Source organism: Bombina bombina, chromosome 11 (genome assembly GCF_027579735.1).
Source record: "Bombina bombina isolate aBomBom1 chromosome 11, aBomBom1.pri, whole genome shotgun sequence".
Classification (NCBI taxonomy): Eukaryota; Metazoa; Chordata; class Amphibia; order Anura; family Bombinatoridae; genus Bombina; species Bombina bombina.
In genome coordinates this window covers 181,758,161-181,780,369 of record NC_069509.1, presented here as the reverse complement: position 1 = coordinate 181,780,369, position 22,209 = coordinate 181,758,161, and the positions used below count along the sequence as shown (strand labels likewise).

The following is a 22,209-nucleotide window of genomic DNA, read 5'->3' as shown; positions in this document are numbered from 1 at the left end:
TTTGGAAAGCATATTGTGTGTAGTGATCCTTTGAAGGATTTTCTTGGTGTTCCTTTTAGATACTGAGGATTCTTCAGTTCTTACCAGTTTATCAGCTAGTTCATTAAAAGGTCAAATTTCTACTTTTGGCCTGATGATCCGACCTTTGTTTAGACATTAGTTAGAATTTGGCCAGTTGTTAGACCTATTTCTCCTCCCTGTAATTTGAACCTAGTTATTTCAGTCCTCTTTGAACCAATGTACTCAGACATAATGTCTTGGAAGGTGCATTTCTTGATCGCTATTTCTTCTGCTAGAAGAGTTTCTGAGTTGTCTGCATTATCCTGTGATCCTCCATTTTTTATTATTTTCACAAGTAAAAGGCTGTATTGTGTACCAAATATGATTTTCTTCCTAAAGTGGTTTCTACTAATACTATTCATCAAAAAATTTTTGTTTCCTCTTTGTCCAGACCCTGCTAACTCTCAGGAAAGATTGTTACATAACCTGGATGTAATCAGTGCTTTTGAAGTTCTATCTTTAAGCTACTAAAAAGTTCAGAAAGACTACTAGTTTGTGCATTACTCTCACTTACGCTACTAAGGTGGAGTTGGCATCTTGGCTTAAACAGGTGGTTCACAAGGCTTACTTGGTGGTGGGTAAGTCACCTAAATTTATTACAGCTCACTCTACCAGAGCAGTGGCAACATCTTGGACCTTTAAGGATGCAGATTTGCATAGCCGCCACATGGTCCTCTTTACATTCTTTTTCCAAATGTTATCGTTTTGATGTCTTTGCTTATTCACAAGCAGCTTTTGGCGGGAAAGTCCTTCAGGCTGCAGTGTCGGCTAAAAAAGAACTGTCAGAAATTTTCTCACCCTGTCTGTCATATAGACCATCGGCTTGGTTATTAATCCCATATGTTATGGAGGACTTTGGACCCTTATTCTATGAAAGAAAACAAGTTATGCGTACCTGATTTAAAAAAACAAAAAAAATATTTCGGATTGATGGTCCACAGCCCCACCTGTTTTATGTTCGGCGACTGTTCTAATGACACATCTATAAACCCTGATTTACCTTGCCTTTCCTACCTTTTTTTTTCCTCCTAAGCTCTACTCAGCTATACGTGAAACTAAAAGAGAGGTTAGGAGGGTTTTTAAGCTCTTGAATGTGTTCTTGACCTCCTCCTAGTGGCGGGAAATATATCCCATGTTATGGAGAACTGTGGACCATCATTCTGAAAGTAAAGAATTTATCAGGTAAGCATAACTTGTTTTAGTTAATTCACTGTATTTCTCGTAATCTAAATACCAATTTTCGTGTCTAACATCTTTTGGTTTTTGAGATATAAGTATCCTCCTAAATCACCCCCCCCCTTTGACCCCCCTTAAGTGGATTTTGGTAAATGGTAAAACATGTTTCTTTTTCAAGGAGAATATAAATACCAATTTTCACGTCTAATTGTCGGTTTTTGAGATATAGCTACCCTCATAAATCAGCCCCCCCTTTTCACCCCCTTAGGGACGTAATTTCCAAAAATCCTTCCTTAGTGGGTGCTTACATCATTAAAACAACGTACCTTCCAAATTTCACGTTCCTAGGTTAAACGGTTTGAGCTGGGTGTTGATGAGTCAGTCCCATTTAAAACAAAACATTTTTTTTATATTTTTAAGTTCATGGGAAACGGAAAAGATCCCGTTCTGAAAGTGATGACCTTGGAAACTCTAAGCGCACCAAACCTTCGGACAAATCCTGGCCAGCATTTGAACAAAATAAAGTCATTTTAGAACAGGTACACTGGTGATGTTTGAGGAAAACTTCTTAAATGTTATAAATCGGTACTTTAATGTTAAAGGGACATGAAACCCACAACTTTTATTTCAAGATTCAGGTAGAGTGTACCATTTTAAAAAAACTTTCCAATTTACTTGTAATATTAAATTTGCTTAATTTTCTTGGTATCCTTTGTTGTTGAAGCATCAGTGTGCTATGGGTGCTAGCTGACCACATCAGTAGAGCCAATGACAAGAGGCATATATGTGCAGCTAGCTCCCAGTAGTGCTTTGCTGCCCCTGAGCCTACCTAGGTGATAATTTCAGCAAAGGATAGAAATGGAACAAAGAAAAATTAAATATAAGTAAATTAGAAAGTTGGCTAAAGTTACATGCTCTATCTGAATCATTAAAGATAAATTATGGGTTTCATATCCCTTTTTATTAACCTTTTTTTTTTTTTTTGTGTGGCCTTTAGTCACTAAAGGGGAATTTACCCACAAGTAAGCTATTATGGTAGGTTTATTCCTAAACTCTATGTATTTAACTAGCAGTAAAATGAGGAGCTGGTGAATCCGATGTGTTACAGAAATAACCTAAATTTCTTTTATGCTAGTTTTGACAGAACTTGAAGCAAGACTAGATTCTTGACCACGTTTACCCAAAACGTTTTGGTGTTTTTATGGCGGGAGTGGACCCTGGTAACTCTATGCCAAAGAAATCAAATGCAATTAGATGTTTGCAATTGTTGTAAAAAGATAGGTAATCCCTTTTATTATAGTGCTGTAATGAGAGCTGCTGCTTATTCCTGTAATCACCATGTTGTTCTCTTGCTAATACTATAGTATATCTTTTCTTTCTCTTTTACATCCTGTCATGTATCTTTCCAGTCGGTCACGTTTTGTGTAGTAACACAAACCTATATTTACCAAATATTGCAAAGCTAACACCTAAAAGTCAAGGCTTTCCTGTCAAGTATAAGCCATTTAGATCAAAAGTACCTGGCAAGACCCTAAGAACATATAAAATGTGCTTTAGCAAAACACATAATAGTTAGTAACTCCAATAACCACAAGCAAAATATTAGCCAATTAGCTCTTTTGCTTTATGATAACTTCTGTACCTCCATAAGAGGGTATATAAATGATTGTTTATGGAACGTGTTTGTTCCAGCTTGCTGATCTTGCTGTGAGACCCTATTGCAATAGTGTAATAAAGATCACCTCTCCTGAGGTTTGCCTTTGTTTGCTGAAATCCTGGTCTGGTCCTCTTAATTTCTCCACCTGAGACAAACACACTTAAGACAGTGCTAACTCATAAATGACTCCATTGGAGTGAGCCCAATGTTATCTATACTGTGCAGCCACTTTATTAGGTACAGCTACCAAGTAGCATGTTGAGCCTCCTTTAGCCTTCAAAACTGCCTGAATTCAACTAGATGCTTAAAATGTTGGGGAGGCATTGTGTACCATCCATGCATGAGTGTATCACGCAACTCCTGTAGATTTGACGGAGGTGTAGGTCTGCAGCGGTTAGCCCTTTCCAGCTCATCCCAAGGATGTTCCGTAGAATGAAATCCAGGGACTGAGTAGGCCACTGCAGCAAAGAAAAGTCATTGTCATGTTCCAGGAACCATCCCATGGTGATGCGGGCTTTGTGCACTGGTGCATTATCCTGCTGGAAGTAACCATCTGCCTGAGGATAAACTGTCAACGATGTTTATGTATGCTGTGGCATTCAGATGTGAATCTAGGGGATTCAGTGGATCCATCTTGTGACAGGAAAACATTCCCCACACATCACACCGCCCCCTCCACCTTTCACAGTTTTCATCCGACATGACAGTTCTATGGATTCATTCTGTTTTCACCAAATTTGGAGTCTATCAACATCACGCACTAAGAACTTTGACTCGTCATACCAAGGTGGTGTGCCCACAGAAGGCATGCTCTCTTGTTGTTCTTCTCTAATAACCGAACCCAACATGGCCGCCGGTGCGCATAGTGGTGCATTCAGATAGGGCTTTTTTTTTTTTTTTCCACCCTAAGGTTAAATTCTGATGTGATTCGTGAAATGTGGCCTGTCTATTTACCTGCACAAGTCTAGCCATTCTCCTCTGACCTCTCATCAACCAGAGTTTTTTTCTTCCAGTGGGACTGCCACTGACTGGATGTTTTTTGTTCATTGCACCATTCTCGATACACCCTTGAAACCGTGGTATGTGCAAAGTTCAAGATTACTGCAGTTTCTGATACGCTTCATCCAGCACGTCTTGCACCTACTATCATGCTATGTTCAAAGTCCATTCGATCACTGCTCTTCCCCGTTCTCGCTGCGGTTTGTACACTTTACTGATAGTAGGAAGATTCACTGTTGCCACGTGACCTGCAAAGTAGTGCAACAAACCACTTTTGTGCACAGCAGGGCTGTACCTAGTAAAGTGGGCCACACAGTATATATGACACTTATGAACTAGCGCTGTCTAGCAGTGAAAAACTGTCAAAATGCACTGAGATAAGAGGCGGTCTTTAAGTTCTTAGAAATTAACATTTGATCCTACCTAGGTTTAGATTTCAACAATGAATACCAAGAGAACACAGTCAATTTGATGATAAAAATTAAATTGGAAAGTTGTTTAAAATTACATGCCCTGTTTATGAAAGTTTAATGTTGACTAGACTGTCCCTTTTTAAACACCTTGTGTTGCTAGCGAATAACCTATCATCCAAGTGTGAACATTTTTGTAACAAATCTACATCATGTTTACTGCAGTTAGTTTTTCTCCTACCACTTTTAATGGAGGAACCAATGGGCTTTAGTTTGCATATATACACACTCACCAGCCACTTTTTTAGGTACACCTTTCTAGTATCGGGTTAGATCCCCTTTTGCCTTCAGAACTTTATTAATTTTTCGTGGCATAGATTCAACAAGGTGTTGGAAACATTCCTCAGACATTTTGGTCCATATTGAAATGATAGCATCACGTAGTTGCTGCAGATTTGTCGGCTGAACATCCATGATGCAAATCTCCCGTTCCACCACATCCCAAAGGTGCTCTATTGGATTGTGATCTGGTGACTGTGGAGGCTATTGGACTACAGTGAACTCATTGTCATGTTTAAGAAACCAGTTTGAGATGATTTGAGCTTTGTGACATGGTGCTTTATCCTGCTGGAAGTAGCCACCAGAAGATGGGTACACTATAGTCATAAAGGGATGAACATGGTCAACAATACTCGGGTAGGCCGTGGTGTTTAAACAATGCTCAATTGGTACTAAGGGGCCCAAAGTGTGCTAAGAAAATATCCCCATACCCATTACACCACCACCAGCCTGAACCAATGATACAAGGCAGGATGGATCGATGCTTTCATGTTTACACCAAATTCTGATCCTACCATCTGAATATTGCAGCTGAAACTGAGACTCCTCAGACCAGGCAACGAATTTCCAATCTTCTACTGTATAATTTTGGTGAGCATGTGTGAATTGTAGCCTCAGTTTCCTGTTCTTAGCTGACAGAAGTGGCACCCGGTGTGGTCTTCTGCTGCTGTAGCCCATCTGCTACAAGGTTCGACATGTCTTGCTTTCAGAGATGGTATTCTGCATACCTTGGTTGTAACAAGTGGTTATTTGAGTTACTGTTGCCTTTCTATCATCTCAAACCAGTCTGCCCATTCTCCTCCTCACATCAAGGCATTTTCGTCCACACATCTGCTGCTACCTGAATACAGGTGGCACTCGGTTTAAGCCGGTTCAATTTGCACCGTTTCAGAATAACAACTTTTTTTTTTTTTTTATTCATGTGACTGCTATTGAAAAGCATTGAGAAAGCAGTGCATTGATTAAAATAGCCAGTAGGTGGAGCTGTCCGCTTGTGTTGCAGGCAAAGATACACACAAGCAGGCTGAAATGAATCGGTGTAGCTAGCTAGACATGAGCTATCGAGCAGTTTTTATAGGAACAAGATCTTCCTGTCTATAAATCAGTCCAGATTGGAATGCATAAAAGGAACTGTTTGCATAAAAATGCAAGTAAAGTCTGTGTTGTGTGATTATTTCAGGTTTATAATGCAGTTTAGCAAATGTTTTCGTTAATTTAACTTAGTTTAATTATATATTCTGTGTTGTGTGATTATTTGATACTGTTTATAATGCTGTTTAGCATTTAAAGTCTTCATTTCAAAGCTTTAAAAATAATGTATTAGGTGTTACTTATGACAATTTTGAGAGGGGCCTGGAATCTAACTGCCTCACTTCCCATTGACTTACATTATAAACTGGGTTTCAATTTACAACCATTCCTTCTGGAACCTAACCCCAGCGTAAACTGAGGGCTACCTGTATTCTCTTTTTTGGACCATTCTCTGTAAACCGTAGAGATAGTTGTGCGTGAAAATCACAGTAGAACAGTAGTTTTTGAAATCCTCAGACCAGCCTGTCTGGCACCAACAACCATGCCAGAGTTCACTAATTCCACAGACAAGGGTTCCTTTCCTGGGAACTCTAATAGATTCTATATCTATGAAAATCTTCTTGACGGAAGTCAGAAAGTTAAAGATTCTGAATACATGCCGAGCCCTTCAGTCCAATCCTCGGCTGTCAGTGGCTCAGTGTATGGAGGTAATTGGATTGATGGTGGCGGCAATGGACATCATTCCGTTTGCTCGTTTTCATCTCAGACCTCTACAATTGAGCATGCTAAGACAATGGAATGGAGATTATGCAAATTTGTCTCCTCGGATAGAACTGGATCAGAAGACAAGAGACTCTCTTCTTTGGTGGTTGTCACAGGATCATCTGTCCCAAGGGATGTGCTTCCGCAGACCCTCCTGGGTGATAGTGACAACAGACACCAGTCTTCTAGGATGGGGTGCAGTCTGGAATTCCCTGAAGGCTCAGGGTGTGTGGACTCGTTCGGAGTCTCAACTTCCAATCAATATTCTGGAATTGAGGGCAATATTCAATGCTCTTCAGGCTTGGCCTCAGTTGGCTTCGGCAAAGTTCATCCGATTTCAGTCGGACATCACGACTGTGGCTTACATCAATCATCAGGGAGGAACAAGGAGATGACAGAAGTATCCAAGATAAGTCGGTGGGCGGAGGCTCACTCTTATCTGTCAGCAATCTACATCCCAGGAGTAGACAACTGGGAAGCAGATTTTTTGAGCAGACAGACGTTTCATCTGGCGGAGTGGGAACTCCACCCGGAGGTCTTTGCCACCCTGATTCTCGGATGGGGCAGACCGGAGCTGGATCTTATGGCATCTCGTCAGAATGAGGCGCTGCAGAATCTGTTGTAATAGTAATAATCTCCCGAGGTACGGATCCAGGTCAAGGGATCCTCAGGCCGAACTGATAGATGCCTTGGTCGTTCAACCTATCTAATGTGTTTCCTCCATTTGCTCTCTTTCCCCGGGTGATTGCTCGAGTCAAACAGGAGAGGGCTTTGGTGATTCTCATCGCTCCTGCGTGGCCTTGCAGGACTTGTTATGCCGATCTGATGGACATGTCATCTCTGCCACTGTGAAAGCTTCCATTGAGGCAGGACCTTCTCATTCAGGGACCCTTCCATCATTCAAATCTAATTTCTCTGCAGCTGACTGTTTGGAGATTGAACGCTTGATTTTATCTAAGCAAGGGCTCTCTGATTCGGTCATTGATACCTTAATTCAGGCACGCAAGCCTGTTACTAGAAAGATTTACCATAAGATATGGTGTAAATATCTTTATTGGTGCGAATCCAAGGGCTACTCATGGAGTAGGGTTAGGATTCCCAGGATTTTATTTTTTCTCCAAGAAGGATTGGAGAAAAGGTTGTCGGCAAGTTCTTTAAAAGGACACATTTCTGCTTTGTCTATTTTGCTACACAAGTCCTGACTATAATCAGACCTGTGTTTGGACCAATTACTCCTCCTTGAAGTTTGAATTTAGTTCTTAATGTTCTTCAAGGGGTTCCATTTGAACCTATGCATTCCATGGATATTTAGTTATTATCTTTGAAAGTTTTATTTTTGGTTGCTATTTCTTCTGCACGCAGAGTTTCTAAGATTTCGTCATTACAATGTGATTCTCCTTATCTTATTTTCCATTCTGATAAGGTAGTGTTACGTACCAAACCTGGTTTTCTTCTTAAGGTTGTTTCTAACAAGAATATTAATCAGGCCATTGTTGTTCCTTCCTTGTGTCCTAACCCTTCTTCTAAGAAGGAGCGTCTGTTACATAATTTGGACGTAGTCCGTGCCTTGAAGTTCTACTTCCAGGCGACTAAGGATTTTCGTCAAAACATCTTCATTATTTGTTTTTGCTGGGAAACGTAGGGGTCAGAAAGCTACGGCTACATCTTTTCAGCCAAAAAGAAAAAAAAAAAAAAAAAAAAAAATATCATTAGTGTTGCATATGAGACTGCTGGACAGCAGCCTCCATAACGAATTACGGCTCATTCTACTAGGGCTGTGGCTTCCTCATGGGCATTTAGAAATGATGCTTCTGTTGAACAGATTTGCAAGGCTGCAACTTGGTTGACTCTTCACACTTTTTCCAAATTTGATACTTTTGCCTCGTTTGAGGCTGTTTTTGGGATAAAGGTTCTTCAAGCAGTGGTGCCTTCTGTTTAGGTTCCTGTCTTGTCCCTCCCTTTCATCCGTGTTCTATAGCTTTGGTATTGTATCCCATAAGTAAGGATGAAATCCGTCGACTCGTCATATCTTGTAAAGGAAATTTTTAAGGTTCTACCTTTTCCCTAACCACTTTTTTTTTGTTCAAATATTTTTATTGGGTATATCAATTTAACAGTAGTGTAACATACATCTTTAAGAACAAATGAAGAAATTTTCAAGGTCATAAAACAGAGAAAACAAAGAGACATATATTATGTTGTAGCATTGACCCAGCATTTTCTATAATGAGGGTAAAGGGAGGGGAACAGGGAAGGATTGGAGAAGGAAAATAGTCAGCTGCCCCATTATATCCACATTATCACAAAGCTAGGTCGGTGTCTCTAATAGAGATGTGGGCTCAAGTATACAAATCAGAACAGGTTAATACAATCTCACATACATAACATAGGTAACTATGCAGCACTACAGTATTAGACAGCTGGGTGGAGTCTTTGCTCCCACAAAAACAGTATATTGGTTATGAAGTCTTGTTTACCTACGTACGAGTAATACATTCTCTCTAGTGCGATAATATGTTCTACCTCTGAAATCCACTGGGGGAGAGTGGGCGCCTCTAGTGTCTTCCACAGTCTGGGGATTAGTCTCTTAGCACAGGCAAGCATTATAAGCAATAGTTTTCTGCGGTAAGCACAAGGGATGTGTGGTATGTGATTTAAGAGGATAGAGCTAGGGTGAAGAGGAACATGTATTCCCAGGACCTGATGTATAGTCCTTTCCACTTGTGGCCAAAAGCCTGCCAAGATTGGGCAGGACCACCAAATATGTGTCATAGAGCCTACCTCCCTGCATCTCCTCCAACAGCTAGAAGAGGCAGCAGGGTAGATAGTACGAAGGCGTTGGGGCTTTAGATACCAACGTGCTATTATTTTATAGTTCACTTCTGACATAGTCAGAGAGGTGGAAGAGGAATGGGTGGCGTGAAAACAACGCCTCCACTCCTCATCAGCAAGGTCATTCAGGAATTCCTCGTTCCACCTCGCCAAGTATGTGGGCCTTTTTTCTGGGAAGGAGCCTCTCAGAATTTTATACGTCCTCGAGAGGTGTGCTTTCTTGATATTTGGGTTAGTACATAATTGTTCAAAGAGAGTCAGAGGTCTAAGTATATCTTGTTTAAAGGGGCTGTTGTTAATAGCGTGTCTAATTTGTAAATATGCATACCAGCTGTGAAAGGGGGATCCCAGCTCTTCATTGAGCAAGGCTCTATCCTTAACCCCGGTTGAATCCAGAAGCAGGTACATTGGGAGATTCTGCATGAGTGTGTTTGTAGTTGTATGAGTGGGGAGATTGTGCTGTAAGAACAGATTATTATCTATTATCGGAGTCAGGGGGGATACTGAGGTGGATATTCCTTTTATACGGGCAACAACATAGTCCCACGTCTCAAGAGTGGCTTTAGTGTAGCTGTTATGTGGTATTGTAATGGGTCTGGAGTGTTTTGGGATCCAAGCCAAATCCCTCATATGTGTAACCTGAGACAAATAGCTCTCAATTTGTATCCCTAGTTTATCCGGGGGAGAGTGGTTCCAAGTGATTATTCTAGTTAGATGGGTTGCCCTATAGTAGTTGGTTATATTGGGGACATTAAGACCACCATCCTCCTTACTAAGATATAAGGTGTATTGTGCTATCCTAGGTCTTTTGTAGGACCAGATAAAAGAGTTTAGCAATTTCTGTTGCGTATTGAGGTAGGTATTAGGCAGGGCCAGAGGCAAGGTTTGGAAAAGATGTAAATATTTAGGTATTATCATCATTTTGACTGTGTTGATCCTACCTATTCCCTAACCACTTTTATGGAGCAGAGAGTCCTGCAAGTGATTTAATATTAAAACTGAGGCATTAGAATATTGAGGGTCTCCGATCTGGTTAGTCTATCCCCGTCATACTGTGCTCTTGGTTTTTAGCCTTTCACCTTTTTTCTCTGCCTCACCCATGGTCACTTAGAGGGACATGAAACCCAAAATGTTTATTTAACGATTCAGATAGAACATACAATTTTAAAGAACTTTCTAATTTACTTCTATTATCGATGTTCTTCTGTATCTTTTGTTGAAAAGGAGGGATGTATGCTTAGGAGCCAGCCCATTTCTGTATGGCAGCAGTTTTGCAGGGACGTTATCCATTTGAAAGAGCACTAGATGGCAGAAGTTTTGCAGGGATGTAATCCATTTGAAAGAGTACTAGATGGCAGAAGTTTTGCAGGGACGTTATCCATTTGAAAGAGCACTAGATGGCAGAAGTTTTGCAGGGACGTTATCCATTTGAAAGAGCACTAGATGGCAGAAGTTTTGCAGGGACGTTATCCATTTGAAAGAGCACTAGATGGCAGAAGTTTTGCAGGGATGTAATCCATTTGCAAGAGCACTAGATGGCAGCAGTTTTGCAGGGATGTAATCCATTTGCAAGAGCACTAGATGGCAGAAGTTTTGCAGGGATGTAATCCATTTGCAAGAGCACTAGATGGCAGCGCTATTTCCCATCATACAGTGCACCAGATGCTACCTAGGTGTCTCTCTTCAACACAGAATATTTTTTTAACAATATATTTTCGTGTTCATGAATTTAAAAAAAATTTTTTTTCTCAAAAATAACTCCACCTGCTAAACTGTTTTTTGATTTCCGTAATTTATTACTGTCCGTTTAGTACAATATCTACTGTAGATATGGTAGGCAGATTTTGCATGACTTTGCTTATAAATCTTAAAGGCCATAATAGTGGAAAAACAACGTGATGTGATCTGTTTCTTTCGTGGACTCTCCCTGCCAGGAAAGAAAAGAATTTATCAGGGGAAGTATACATTTATTTTTTATGACTATTGACCCTGCTATTCTGTTTCTAAAACGCTGCAGTGCACTGCTGGTGCTGATTGGATTATTTGTGCAATTCAGATATGCGTTCCACTCAGGACCTGCAATGCACAGTGGCTCCCGAGAGGCGCTTCTCTGTTTAACCTCTTGTGGGGAGCCGGGTTTATAGTTGTAAAATGACATTCTCTAACCGATTAGAGCATTCCATATTTTTTTACTATTCTGGCCCTTTAATGATACAAGACCAAAGCGCTAATGTTACATTTTAACCATTTTTGTAAGTCGGCTGGAGACTGGAATCATTTAAACCCTTAGCTCAGTGGGCTATAAGATTATAAACACTGTAAAAAAAAAAAAATGCATCAAATGTTTCATGTTATGGTTTTCTCTGTTTTGCAGATTAGATTGTTAACTGAAAGTCGGCTAGAACGTTATTTTAAGGAAGCTTTTGACCAAAGAATGGAGGACTTGATGAAACGAGTAAATCGAATTCAGTGCAAACAAAACTACATTGACGATGTTGCTAGATGCATTGTAAGTTGTGACAAATCCTGTTCTCCTTTTTGTTTTAATTTTTGTTGTTGTTGATGCAGTAAGATCATGTGATACATTTTGCTTTTTTTAATTTTCTTTTGAATAAGAACATAAGTAAAACATTTAAAAAAAAATTAAATACTTGCTCTCACATTAGGTAATCTGTATAAAGATCCATCTTGGTTTCTACTATATTGTTCATTGTCCGTTGAGTCCCTTTTGGATAGTGTCCCAACATGTAAGGCTACTATAGTTTTCTCGTACTGAAAGGTAGTAGCTTACTGGTTTGAAGGTTGCATTGTCCTGGCATTTCTTCCATGTTCGTCAGGTGGCTTATGATACTCTTTAGTAGACCCTGGGATTGAAGATGAGTACGATTTTCTAGAGTTATAAAAAGAAGGGCGTAGAAAGAGGTGAGATGTGGTTGCAGCGAGAGTCTTTCCCTCTGAGGTCTGAGAGGTAGAGGATTATTTTGTATTGTTCTAGGAGGGATAGGGTGTTATCATTATCATGGTGTGTGTTGAGTGCACTTTCCCAAAGGAATTTTGCCCTCAAAAAAAAAAAGGCCATGTAAATATTGATTTATATTGCCTGCCTGTTTTGAATATTTACTGGGCCACAAACTATGACACAAGGTTTTCTTTTAAAAATTGACAGTTAAGAGACTGATCCTATTTGACCCTTTATTTATTTTTTAATCCCAATGATGGGACAATGGGCTTCATACAGTCAATGTTGGGGTTTTTTGTTTGTTTTTTTCCTCCTACAAATTGCAAGATTTAATAGTAAACTTGGGGTTAGAGTTCTTATGGTCTCTAGTGTTTTTAGCGTTTTACTTAATAAGATAATAATCACATTCAATGCTGAAATCTAAGCATTTTTTCTCTTGTTAAGTGTAGTCAGTCCACGGGTCATCCATTACTTATGGGATTATATCTCTTCCCCAACAGGAAGTTGCAAGAGGATCACCCAAGCAGATCTGCTATATAGCTCCTCCCCTCACATGTCATATCCAGTCATTCTCTTGCAAGCTAACTAAAGACAGGTTGTTGTGATAGGGCTGTGGTGTTTTTAAACTTAGTTTATTTCTTCAATCAAAAGTTTGTTATTTTAAATGGCACCGGAGTGTGCTGTTTGTTCTCAGGCAGCATTAGAAGAAGAATCTGCCTGCGTTTTCTATGATCTTAGCAGACGTAACTAAGATCCACTAGCTGTTCTCGCACATTCTGAGGAGTGAGGTAACTTCAGAAGAGGGGAATAGCATGCAGGGCCCCCCTGCAAATGAGGTATGTGCAGTAAATTATTTTTCTAAGCAATGGAATTGACTGAGAAATTACTGCTGATGCCAATGTAATGTAAGTACAGCCTTAAATGCAGTGGTAGTGACTGGTATTAGGCTGAGGAGTGTGTGTACACTGAAGTATTTTTCTAGGGAATGGAATTTGACTCAGAAAATACTGTTAATACTGAAGTAATGTGTGAGCCTTAACTGCAGTAAAAGCGACTGGTAGCAGGCTTATTAATAACACTTCATAACTTTTAAAATGTGTGTTCAAAACGTTTACTGGCATGTTAATCGTTTTTTTGTGAGGTACTTGGTGATAAAACTTATTGGGGCATGATTTTTACCACATGGCTAACTTTTGTTTCTGCATAGAAACAGTTAACTGAGCTTCCCCACTGTGTAATATGAGTGGGAGGGGCCTATTTTAGCGCTTTTTTGAGCAGTAAAAATTCAGTCACAATCTTCCTACTTCATCCTCCATGATCCAGGACGTCTCTAGAGAGCTCAGGGGTCTTCAAAATTCATTTTGATGGAGGTAATCAGTCACAGCAGACCTGTGACAGTGTGTTTGACTGTGATAAAAACGTTAATTATTAATTTGTTATCCGTTTTCGGGTATTAAGGGGTTAATCATCCATTTGCTGGTGGGTGCAATCCTTTGCTAACTTAATACATTTACTGTGAAAATTTGGTTGCTATAACTAATTTGGTTCATTGTTATTTCAACTGTGACAGCTTTTTGTGCTTCTTAAAGGCACAGTAGCGTTTTTTTATATTTCTTGTAAATTTATTTGAAAGTATTTTCCAAGCTTGCTAGTCTCATTGCTAGTCTGTTTAAACATGTCTGACACAGATGAATCTGTTTGTTCACTATGTATGAAGGCCAATGTGGAGCCCCATAGAAAATTGTGTACTAAATGTATTGATGTAACTTTGAATAAAAATCAGTCTTTACATGCAAAGAAATTATCACCAGACAACGAGGGGGAAGTTATGCCGACTAACTCTCCTCACGTGTCAGTACCTTCGCCTCCCGCTCAGGAGGTGCGTGATTTTGAGGCGCCAAGTACATCAGGGAGGCCCTTACAAATCACTTTGCAAGACATGGCTACTGTTATGACAGAAGTATTATCTAAATTGCCAGAATTAAGAGGCAAGCGTGATAGCTCTGGGTTAAGGACAGAGCGCGCTGATGATGTGAGAGCCATGTCCGATACTGCGTCACAATTTGCAGAACATGAAGACGGAGAGCTTCATTCTGTGGGTGACGGATCTGATCCAGGGAGACTGGATTCAGAGATTTCTAATTTTAAATTTAAGCTTGAGAACCTCCGCATATTGCTAGGGGAGGTATTAGCGGCTCTGAATGATTGTAACACGGTTGCAATTCCAGAAAAATTATGTAGGTTGGATAGATACTATGCGGTACTGGTGTGTACTGACGTGTTTCCTATACCTAAAAGGCTTACAGAGATTATTAGCAAGGAGTGGGATAGACCCGGTGTGTCTTTTTTCCCCTCCTCCCATATTTAGGAAAATGTTTCCTATAGACCCCACCACACAAGACTTACGGCAGATGGTCCCTAAGGTGGAGGGAGCGGTTTCTACTTCAGCTAAGCGTACCACTATCCCGGTGGAGGATAGTTGTGCTTTTTCAGATCCAATGGATAAAAAATTAGAAGGTTACCTTAAGAAAATTGTTTGTTCAACAAGGTTTTATTTTACAGCCCCTTGCATGCATTGCGCCTGTCACTGCTGCAGCGGCATTCTGGTTTGAGTCTCTGGAAGAGGTCATTCGCTCAGCTCCATTGGATGAAATTATGAACAAGCTTAAAGCACTTAAGCTAGCTAACGCATTTGTTTCTGATGCCGTCGTACATTTAACCAAACTTACGGCTAAGAACTCCGGATTTGCCATCCAAGCGCGCAGAGCACTATGGCTTAAATCCTGGTCAGCTGACGTGACTTCTAAATCTAAATTGCTTAATATTCCTTTCAAAGGGCAGACCTTATTCGGGCCCGGCTTGAAAGAAATTATCGCTGACATTACGGGAGGTAAGGGCCATGCTCTACCTCAGGACAGGGCCAAATCAAAGGCCAAACAGTCTAATTTTCGTGCCTTTCGTAACCTCAAGGCGGGAGCAGCATCAACTTCCTCCGCTCCAAAACAGGAAGGAGCTGTTGCTCGTTACAGACAGGGCTGGAAAACTTACCAGTCCTGGAACAAGGGCAAGCAGGCCAGAAAACCTGCTGCTGCCCCTAAGACAGCATGAAGAGAGGGCCCCCTATCCGGAAACGGATCTAGTGGGGGGCAGACTATCTCTCTTCGCCCAGGCTTGGGCAAGAGATGTCCAGGATCCCTGGGCGTTGGAGATCATATCTCAGGGATATCTTCTGGACTTCAAAGCTTCTCCTCCACAAGGGAGATTTCATCTTTCAAGGTTATCAGCAAACCAAATAAAGAAAGAGGCGTTTCTACGCTGTGTACAAGACCTCTTACTAATGGGGGTAATCCACCCGGTTCCGCAAACGGAACACGGGCAGGGATTCTATTCAAATCTGTTTGTGGTTCCCAAGAAAGAGGGAACCTTCAGACCAATCTTGGACCTAAAAATCTTAAACAAATTCCTAAGAGTTCCATCATTCAAAATGGAAACTATTCGAACCATCCTACCCATGATCCAAGAGGGTCAGTACATGACCACTGTGGACTTAAAGGATGCCTACCTTCACATACCGATTCACAAGGATCATTATCGGTACCTAAGATTTGCCTTCCTAGACAGGCATTACCAGTTTGTAGCTCTTCCCTTCGGGTTAGCTACGGCTCCAAGAATCTTTACAAAGGTTCTGGGCTCACTTCTGGCGGTACTAAGACGCGAGGCATAGCGGTGGCTCTGTACCTAGACGACATCCTGATACAAGCGTCAAGTTTTCAAACTGCCAAGTCTCATACAGAGATAGTTCTGGCATTTCTGAGATCGCATGGGTTGAAGGTGAACGTGGAAAAGAGTTCTCTATTACCACTCACAAGGGTTCCCTTCCTAGGGACTCATAGATTCTGTAGAGATGAAAATTTACCCGACGGAGGCCAGGTTATCAAAACTTCTAAATGCTTGCCGTGCCCTTCATTCCATTCCACACCCGTCAGTAGCTCAGTGCATGGAAGTAATCGGCTTAATGGTAGCGGCAATGGACATAGTACCATTTGCGCGACTGCATCTCAGACCGCTGCAATTGTGCATGCTAAGTCAGTGGAATGGGGATTATTCAGATTTGTCCCCTCTACTAAATCTAGACCAAGAGACTAGAGATTCTCTTCTATGGTGGCTTTCTCGGCCCCACCTGTCCAAGGGGATGACCTTTCGCAGGCCAGATTGGACGATTGTAACAGACGCCAGCCTTCTAGGTTGGGGCGCAGTCTGGAATTCCCTGAAGGCTCAGGGATCATGGACTCAGGAGGAGAAACTCCTCCCAATAAATATTCTGGAGTTAAGAGCAATATTCAATGCTCTTCTAGCTTGGCCTCAGTTAGCAACTCTGAGGTTCATCAGATTTCAGTCGGACAACATCACGACTGTGGCTTACATCAATCATCAAGGGGGAACCAGGAGCTCCCTAGCGATGTTGGAAGTCTCAAAGATAATTCGCTGGGCAGAGTCTCACTCTTGCCACCTGTCGGCAATCTACATCCCAGGCGTGGAGAACTGGGAGGCGGATTTTCTAAGTCGCCAGACTTTTCATCCGGGGGAGTGGGAACTTCATCCGGAGGTCTTCACTCAACTGATTCATCGTTGGGGCGAACCAGATCTGGATCTCATGGCGTCTCGCCAGAACGCCAAGCTTCCTCATTACGGATCCAGGTCCAGGGACCCGGGAGCGGCGCTGATAGATGCTCTAGCAGCCCCTTGGGTTTTCCAGATGGCTTATGTATTTCCACCGTTTCCGCTGCTGCCTCGACTGATTGCCAAGATCAAACAGGAGAGAGCATCAGTGATTCTGATAGCGCCTGCGTGGCCACGCAGGACCTGGTATGCAGACCTAGTGGACATGTCGTCCTGTCCACCATGGTCTCTGCCTCTGAGGCAGGACCTTCTAATTCAGGGTCCTTTCAACCATCCAAATCTAATTGCTCTGAGGCTGACTGCATGGAGATTGAACGCTTGATTCTATCAAAGCGTGGCTTCTCGGAGTCGGTTATTGATACCCTAATACAGGCTAGGAAACTTGTTACCAGAAGAATTTACCATAAGATATGGCGTAAATATTTGTATTGGTGCTAATCCAAGAGTTACTCATGGAGTAAGGTTAGGATTCCTAGGATATTGTCTTTTCTACAAGAGGGTTTAGAAAAGGGCTTATCCGCTAGTTCGTTAAAAGGACAGATTTCTGCTCTGTCCTTCTACACAAGCGTCTGGCAGAAATTCCAGACGTTCAGGCTTTGGCTAGGATTAAGCCTGTGTTTAAGACTGTTGCTCCGCCGTGGAGCTTAAACTTAGTTCTTAATGTCCTGCAAGGCGTTCCGTTTGAACCTCTTCATTCCATTGATATTAAGCTGTTATCTTGGAAAGTTCTGTTTTTGATGGCTATTTCCTCGGCTCGAAGAGTCTGAGTTATCTGCCTTACATTGTGATTCTCCTTATCTGATTTTTCATTCAGACAAGGTAGTTCTGCGTACTAAACCTGGGTTCTTACCTAAGGTAGTTTCTAACGGGAATATCAATCAAGAGATTGTTGTTCCATCATTGTGTCCTAACCCTTCTTCAAAGAAGGAACGACTTTTGCATAATCTGGACGTAGTCCGTGCCCTGAAGTTCTATGTGCAGGCAACTAAAGATTTTCGTCAAACTTCTTCCCTGTTTGTCGTTTACTCTGGACAGAGGAGAGGTCAAAAGGCTTCGGCCACCTCTCTCTTTTTGGCTTCGTAGCATAATACGTTTAGCCTATGAGACTGCTGGACAGCAGCCTCCTGAAAGAATTACAGCTCATTCTCCTAGAGCTGTGGCTTCCACCTGGGCCTTTAAAAATGAGGCTTCTGTTGAACAGATTTGCAAGGCTGCGACTTGGTCTTCACTTCATACTTTTTCAAAGTTTTACAAATTTGACACTTTTGCTTCTTCGGGGGCTATTTTTGGGAGAAAGGTACTTCAGGCAGTGGTTCCCTCCGTTTAAAGTTCCTGCCTTGTCCCTCCCTTCATCCGTGTACTTTAGCTTTGGTATTAGTATCCCATAAATAATGGATGACCCGTGGACTGACTACACTTAACAAGAGAAAACATAATTTATGCTTACCTGATAAATTTATTTCTCTTGTAGTGTAGTCAGTCCATGGCCCGCCCTGTCTTTTAAGGCAGTTCAAAAATTTTTCATTTAACTCCAGTCACCACTGCACCCTATGGTTTCTCCTTTCTCGTCTTGTTTCGGTCGAATGACTGGATATGACATGTGAGGGGAGGAGCTATATAGCAGATCTGCTTGGGTGATCCTCTTGCAACTTCCTGTTGGGAAGAGAATATATCCCATAAGTAATGGATGACCCGTGGACTGAACACACTACAAGAGAAATAAATTTATCAGGTAAGCATAAATTATGTTATTTTCCAAAGTCAATCTGCTTGTAACCTTGACATTAGCTTAATACGTTGTGCAGGAATTAAAGAGCCACTTGATGTCTCCACCCAAGGAAGAGGCTCATGTTAATGACTGCAAAGAATCTCTAGATACAGAGACTAAGTAAGGGAGGGAAGAGACCAGGCTTAAGTCCTTTATCTGGGCCCCCCAACTATAGTTCAAATCCCCAACATATTGCAGTCCCCTTAACTAAGAAATTGTTTTCAGTAATAAGACTCCAGTGATGCTGTCTCCCCTCTTCTGCTGCACACATTGGCTGGCTGGTCTGCTGCTACTCTTGTGCTTACAGCCCACAGTAGTTTATCTTCACCCGCACTGTCTAAAAGAGCATCAGACAAGTGTGTGTGCAATAGTCGCCACCTGCCAAATGCTGCAATTCTAAATAGCTTTCTTTTTAATGACACGATGAGTCCACGGATCATTTTAATTACTAATGGGATATTCACCTCCTGGTCAGCAGGAGGCGGCAAAGAGCACCACAGCAAAGCTGACAAATAGCTCCTCCCCTCCCACTCCAGTCATTTTGTTTGCCTACGTTAGTGATAAGAAGTGGTCTGAGGAGTAATATTCGCTTTTCATTCGGGACTGCTAGACGGCAGTTTCCAGAGATAGTTTTGGCTGTTAACACAAGGGCTGTTGCTTCCTCATGGGCATTCAAAAGTGCATCTTGGTCCTCTTACTTTTTTTTTTTTTTCGAAATTCTACAATTTTGACTTTTTTTTTTTTTTTTCCTCGGCTGTGACCCCTTTTGGGAGAAAGGGTTTTTCAAGCAGTGGTGTTTTCTGTTTAGGTTCCCTGTCTTGCCCCTCCTGTATCATCTGTGTACTCTAGCTTTGCTATTGGATCCCATTAGTAATTAAGATGATCCGTGGACTCATCATGTCATAAAAAAAGAAATACATTTATCAGGTAAGCATAAATTTTGTTTTCTTTTTAAACGATGAGTCCACGGCCCGCCCTGTTCTTGTAAGCCAGGGTTTTGGATTATGGTAAACTTCAGACACCTCTGCACCTCTTGGCTTTTCCTTTCTTTAACTTCGGTTGAATGATTGGAGTGGGAGGGAAGGTAGGAGCATTTGTCAGCTTTGCTGTGGGGCTCTTTGCTGCCTCCTGATGACCAGGAGGTGAATATCCCATTAGTAATTAGGATGATCCGTGGACTCATAGTGTCAAAATAAAAAAATTATCAGGTAAGCATAAATTTCGTGTTGTGTGGTTTTTTTTTTTTTTTTTTTTTTTTTTTTTAAATCTGAGCAGAGTACTGAAGTCCTGCATGTGCCCTGTTCACTAGCTAGCTCCACCCCAGCCGGACAGCCATATTTAATTTTTTTTTATTATTATTTGCACCCAACAACTGCCTTCCTCTGCGCCCCCCCCCCCAAGTACACCCCTGCTTATATGAGCTTCATCATTGGGTAAAAACCAGGATGCTGTTAAAACTGGTACATAGTGTGACTGGGTTTTAGTTTAGACTTTCAGAATATATTGTTGCCAAACGACGTTGAAGTTCTGAGAATTTTTATGTATAAAAAATGTCTCCAAAAAGGTCTGCCTACTTTTTACATTACTTTTACTTAAGGTTACCTTTTTGGTGCTAACAGGATTTTGCCTTTGTTTTTGTAGAAAAAAATAAGAAAGCTTGAAAAAAGAATTATGTCTGCAATAAGCATTCAAAAGGAGCAAATGCTACCCCATAAAAACATGCAGCCTGTCACTAGTGGCACAAAAAAGGTAATTATAGAATATTGTTTTTTGCTATGTTTATGCTTTTGAAATATTATTTAAGTATGTTACGCTATCAAGGTCATTGTGTGTATATGTATGTTCTATCAAATTGATATATTTTACTTTCAGGATCTTATTTCAATTAAAAAGGAAAATGTAGCAGCCAGCAAACCACCGTCCCCTTCAAAAACTCCTGTCACACCTCTTCTACCAAATTCCCGGTCTGGAAAACTAAATGCCAGCTGCACAGATCTTATTGTACGTGGCGATAATGAATCTAACGAGGAAACGTGAGTGGTCACATTTTATTTTGTACATTTATTTGTGTTTATCTTTAACTGTATAATACAATATATGGCCAAATGTTTGTGGACACCCCTACTAATTATTGACTTCAGGTTTGTCAGCCACACCCATTGTGAATGGGTGCATAAAACCCAGCACATAGTCATAAAATCTCCATTGAAAGTGCAATGGATCGTACTGAAGAGCTCCGTGACTTTTTTTTTTTTTTTTTTAATTTTAAAAGCTTTATTAAGCAAAACACAGTACAAAGAGAATGCAAATAAATTAATCAGCATAGGAACAAACTTTCCACAATTCTCAAATGTAAAGAACAAGGTTATTCATTATATATAACTAGCACATGGTTTTGACATAGGATCAATTGCCATCTTGTAGGTTACTCTCACACCTGTGCCAGAGGAAGATATCTAAAAGAATAGTGTCATCCCTTGCATTTCCACCTATAACGAAATCTAGTTTCATAAAATTAGCTGGGAGATGTCACAGCAGTCTTTAGCTATGTATATTCCTAATGTCTCAATCTACTGATCATAATGTAAGAGCAAGTGGTCCCTAACAAATTTAATGGATAGAAAACCTCAGGAAAGATTATAGCAAAATTCAGAGGACCAGCATAAAGATATAGAAGAAAGAAAAGGGAGAAAATGAAAAGGAGGGTGGGAGACCTCAAAGGGATAAGGTATCAGCCGAAGGAATTGAAGGACAATAGTGAGTATTTGGACGTCTAAGGAGGTTTAAGGAACCACCTACTCCAGATCGTCCAATACTTGTCAATACGTTCAGTCATATTATAAAGGCCTCTCTCCATAGAGGCTAGATAGTCTATAAGTTGAGTAGTCTGAGCTAGAGTTGGGGCTTCAAGTTTTTTCCATGACCTAGCAATGCAAACCTTAGTTGCGATAAGAATTGCGGCTCCTAGCATTTGTTGGGGTTTCTGCAGGTCCTTAAGACCAATATGTAGAAGGGCTAAGACTGGGGACCTAGGAAGTGCCATACCCAAATGAGAAAGCAATGAGAGTCTCAGTGACTTTAACATATAGTTGACCTGGGCAGAAACTTCACAAACTTTAGTTTTCCTATGACAAAAATTCAAAACATAGCTGCTGAGTAATATCTGTTGAATCACTCGCTACAGAGTTCTAAACTGCCTCTTGAACCAAAATCATCACAATAATCATCAGCTTTATGAACCTCTCTAAATGCTCTTTTCACTGGATGGATACAATTCCCACAGACACTTCAAAAATTTTTGTGGAAAGCGGTTCCAGAAGTTATAGCCACAAAAGTGGGTAAACTTCATATTAATAGCCTTGGTTTTGGAATTGGATGTCTAACAATCAAAAATAGGTGTGATGGGTCAGGTGTCCACATACTATTGGCCATAGTGCGTATATGCGTTTGTTGTAGGAGTGGTTTAATCCCACACGCTTTCTGACAGCCAAAGGGTTACAACTATTGACCTTTTTGGATTAGCATAAATGTGTCA

At 41.0% G+C, this 22,209-nt stretch overlaps 1 protein-coding gene across 4 annotated transcripts in view; it reads left to right on the top strand.

Annotated features, from left to right (window-relative positions):
* Positions 1–22,209, top strand: part of ATF7IP2 (activating transcription factor 7 interacting protein 2) — a 118,155-nt gene that overhangs the window by 17,187 nt on the left and 78,759 nt on the right. For all 4 annotated transcript variants that reach the window (XM_053694914.1, XM_053694912.1, XM_053694913.1 and 1 more), the window contains exons 3-6: positions 1,657–1,775; positions 11,642–11,776; positions 20,316–20,423; positions 20,547–20,707. In XM_053694914.1, the coding sequence (XP_053550889.1) occupies positions 1,657–1,775; positions 11,642–11,776; positions 20,316–20,423; positions 20,547–20,707 (523 nt within the window). The remainder of the gene's footprint in view (positions 1–1,656; positions 1,776–11,641; positions 11,777–20,315; positions 20,424–20,546; positions 20,708–22,209) is intronic.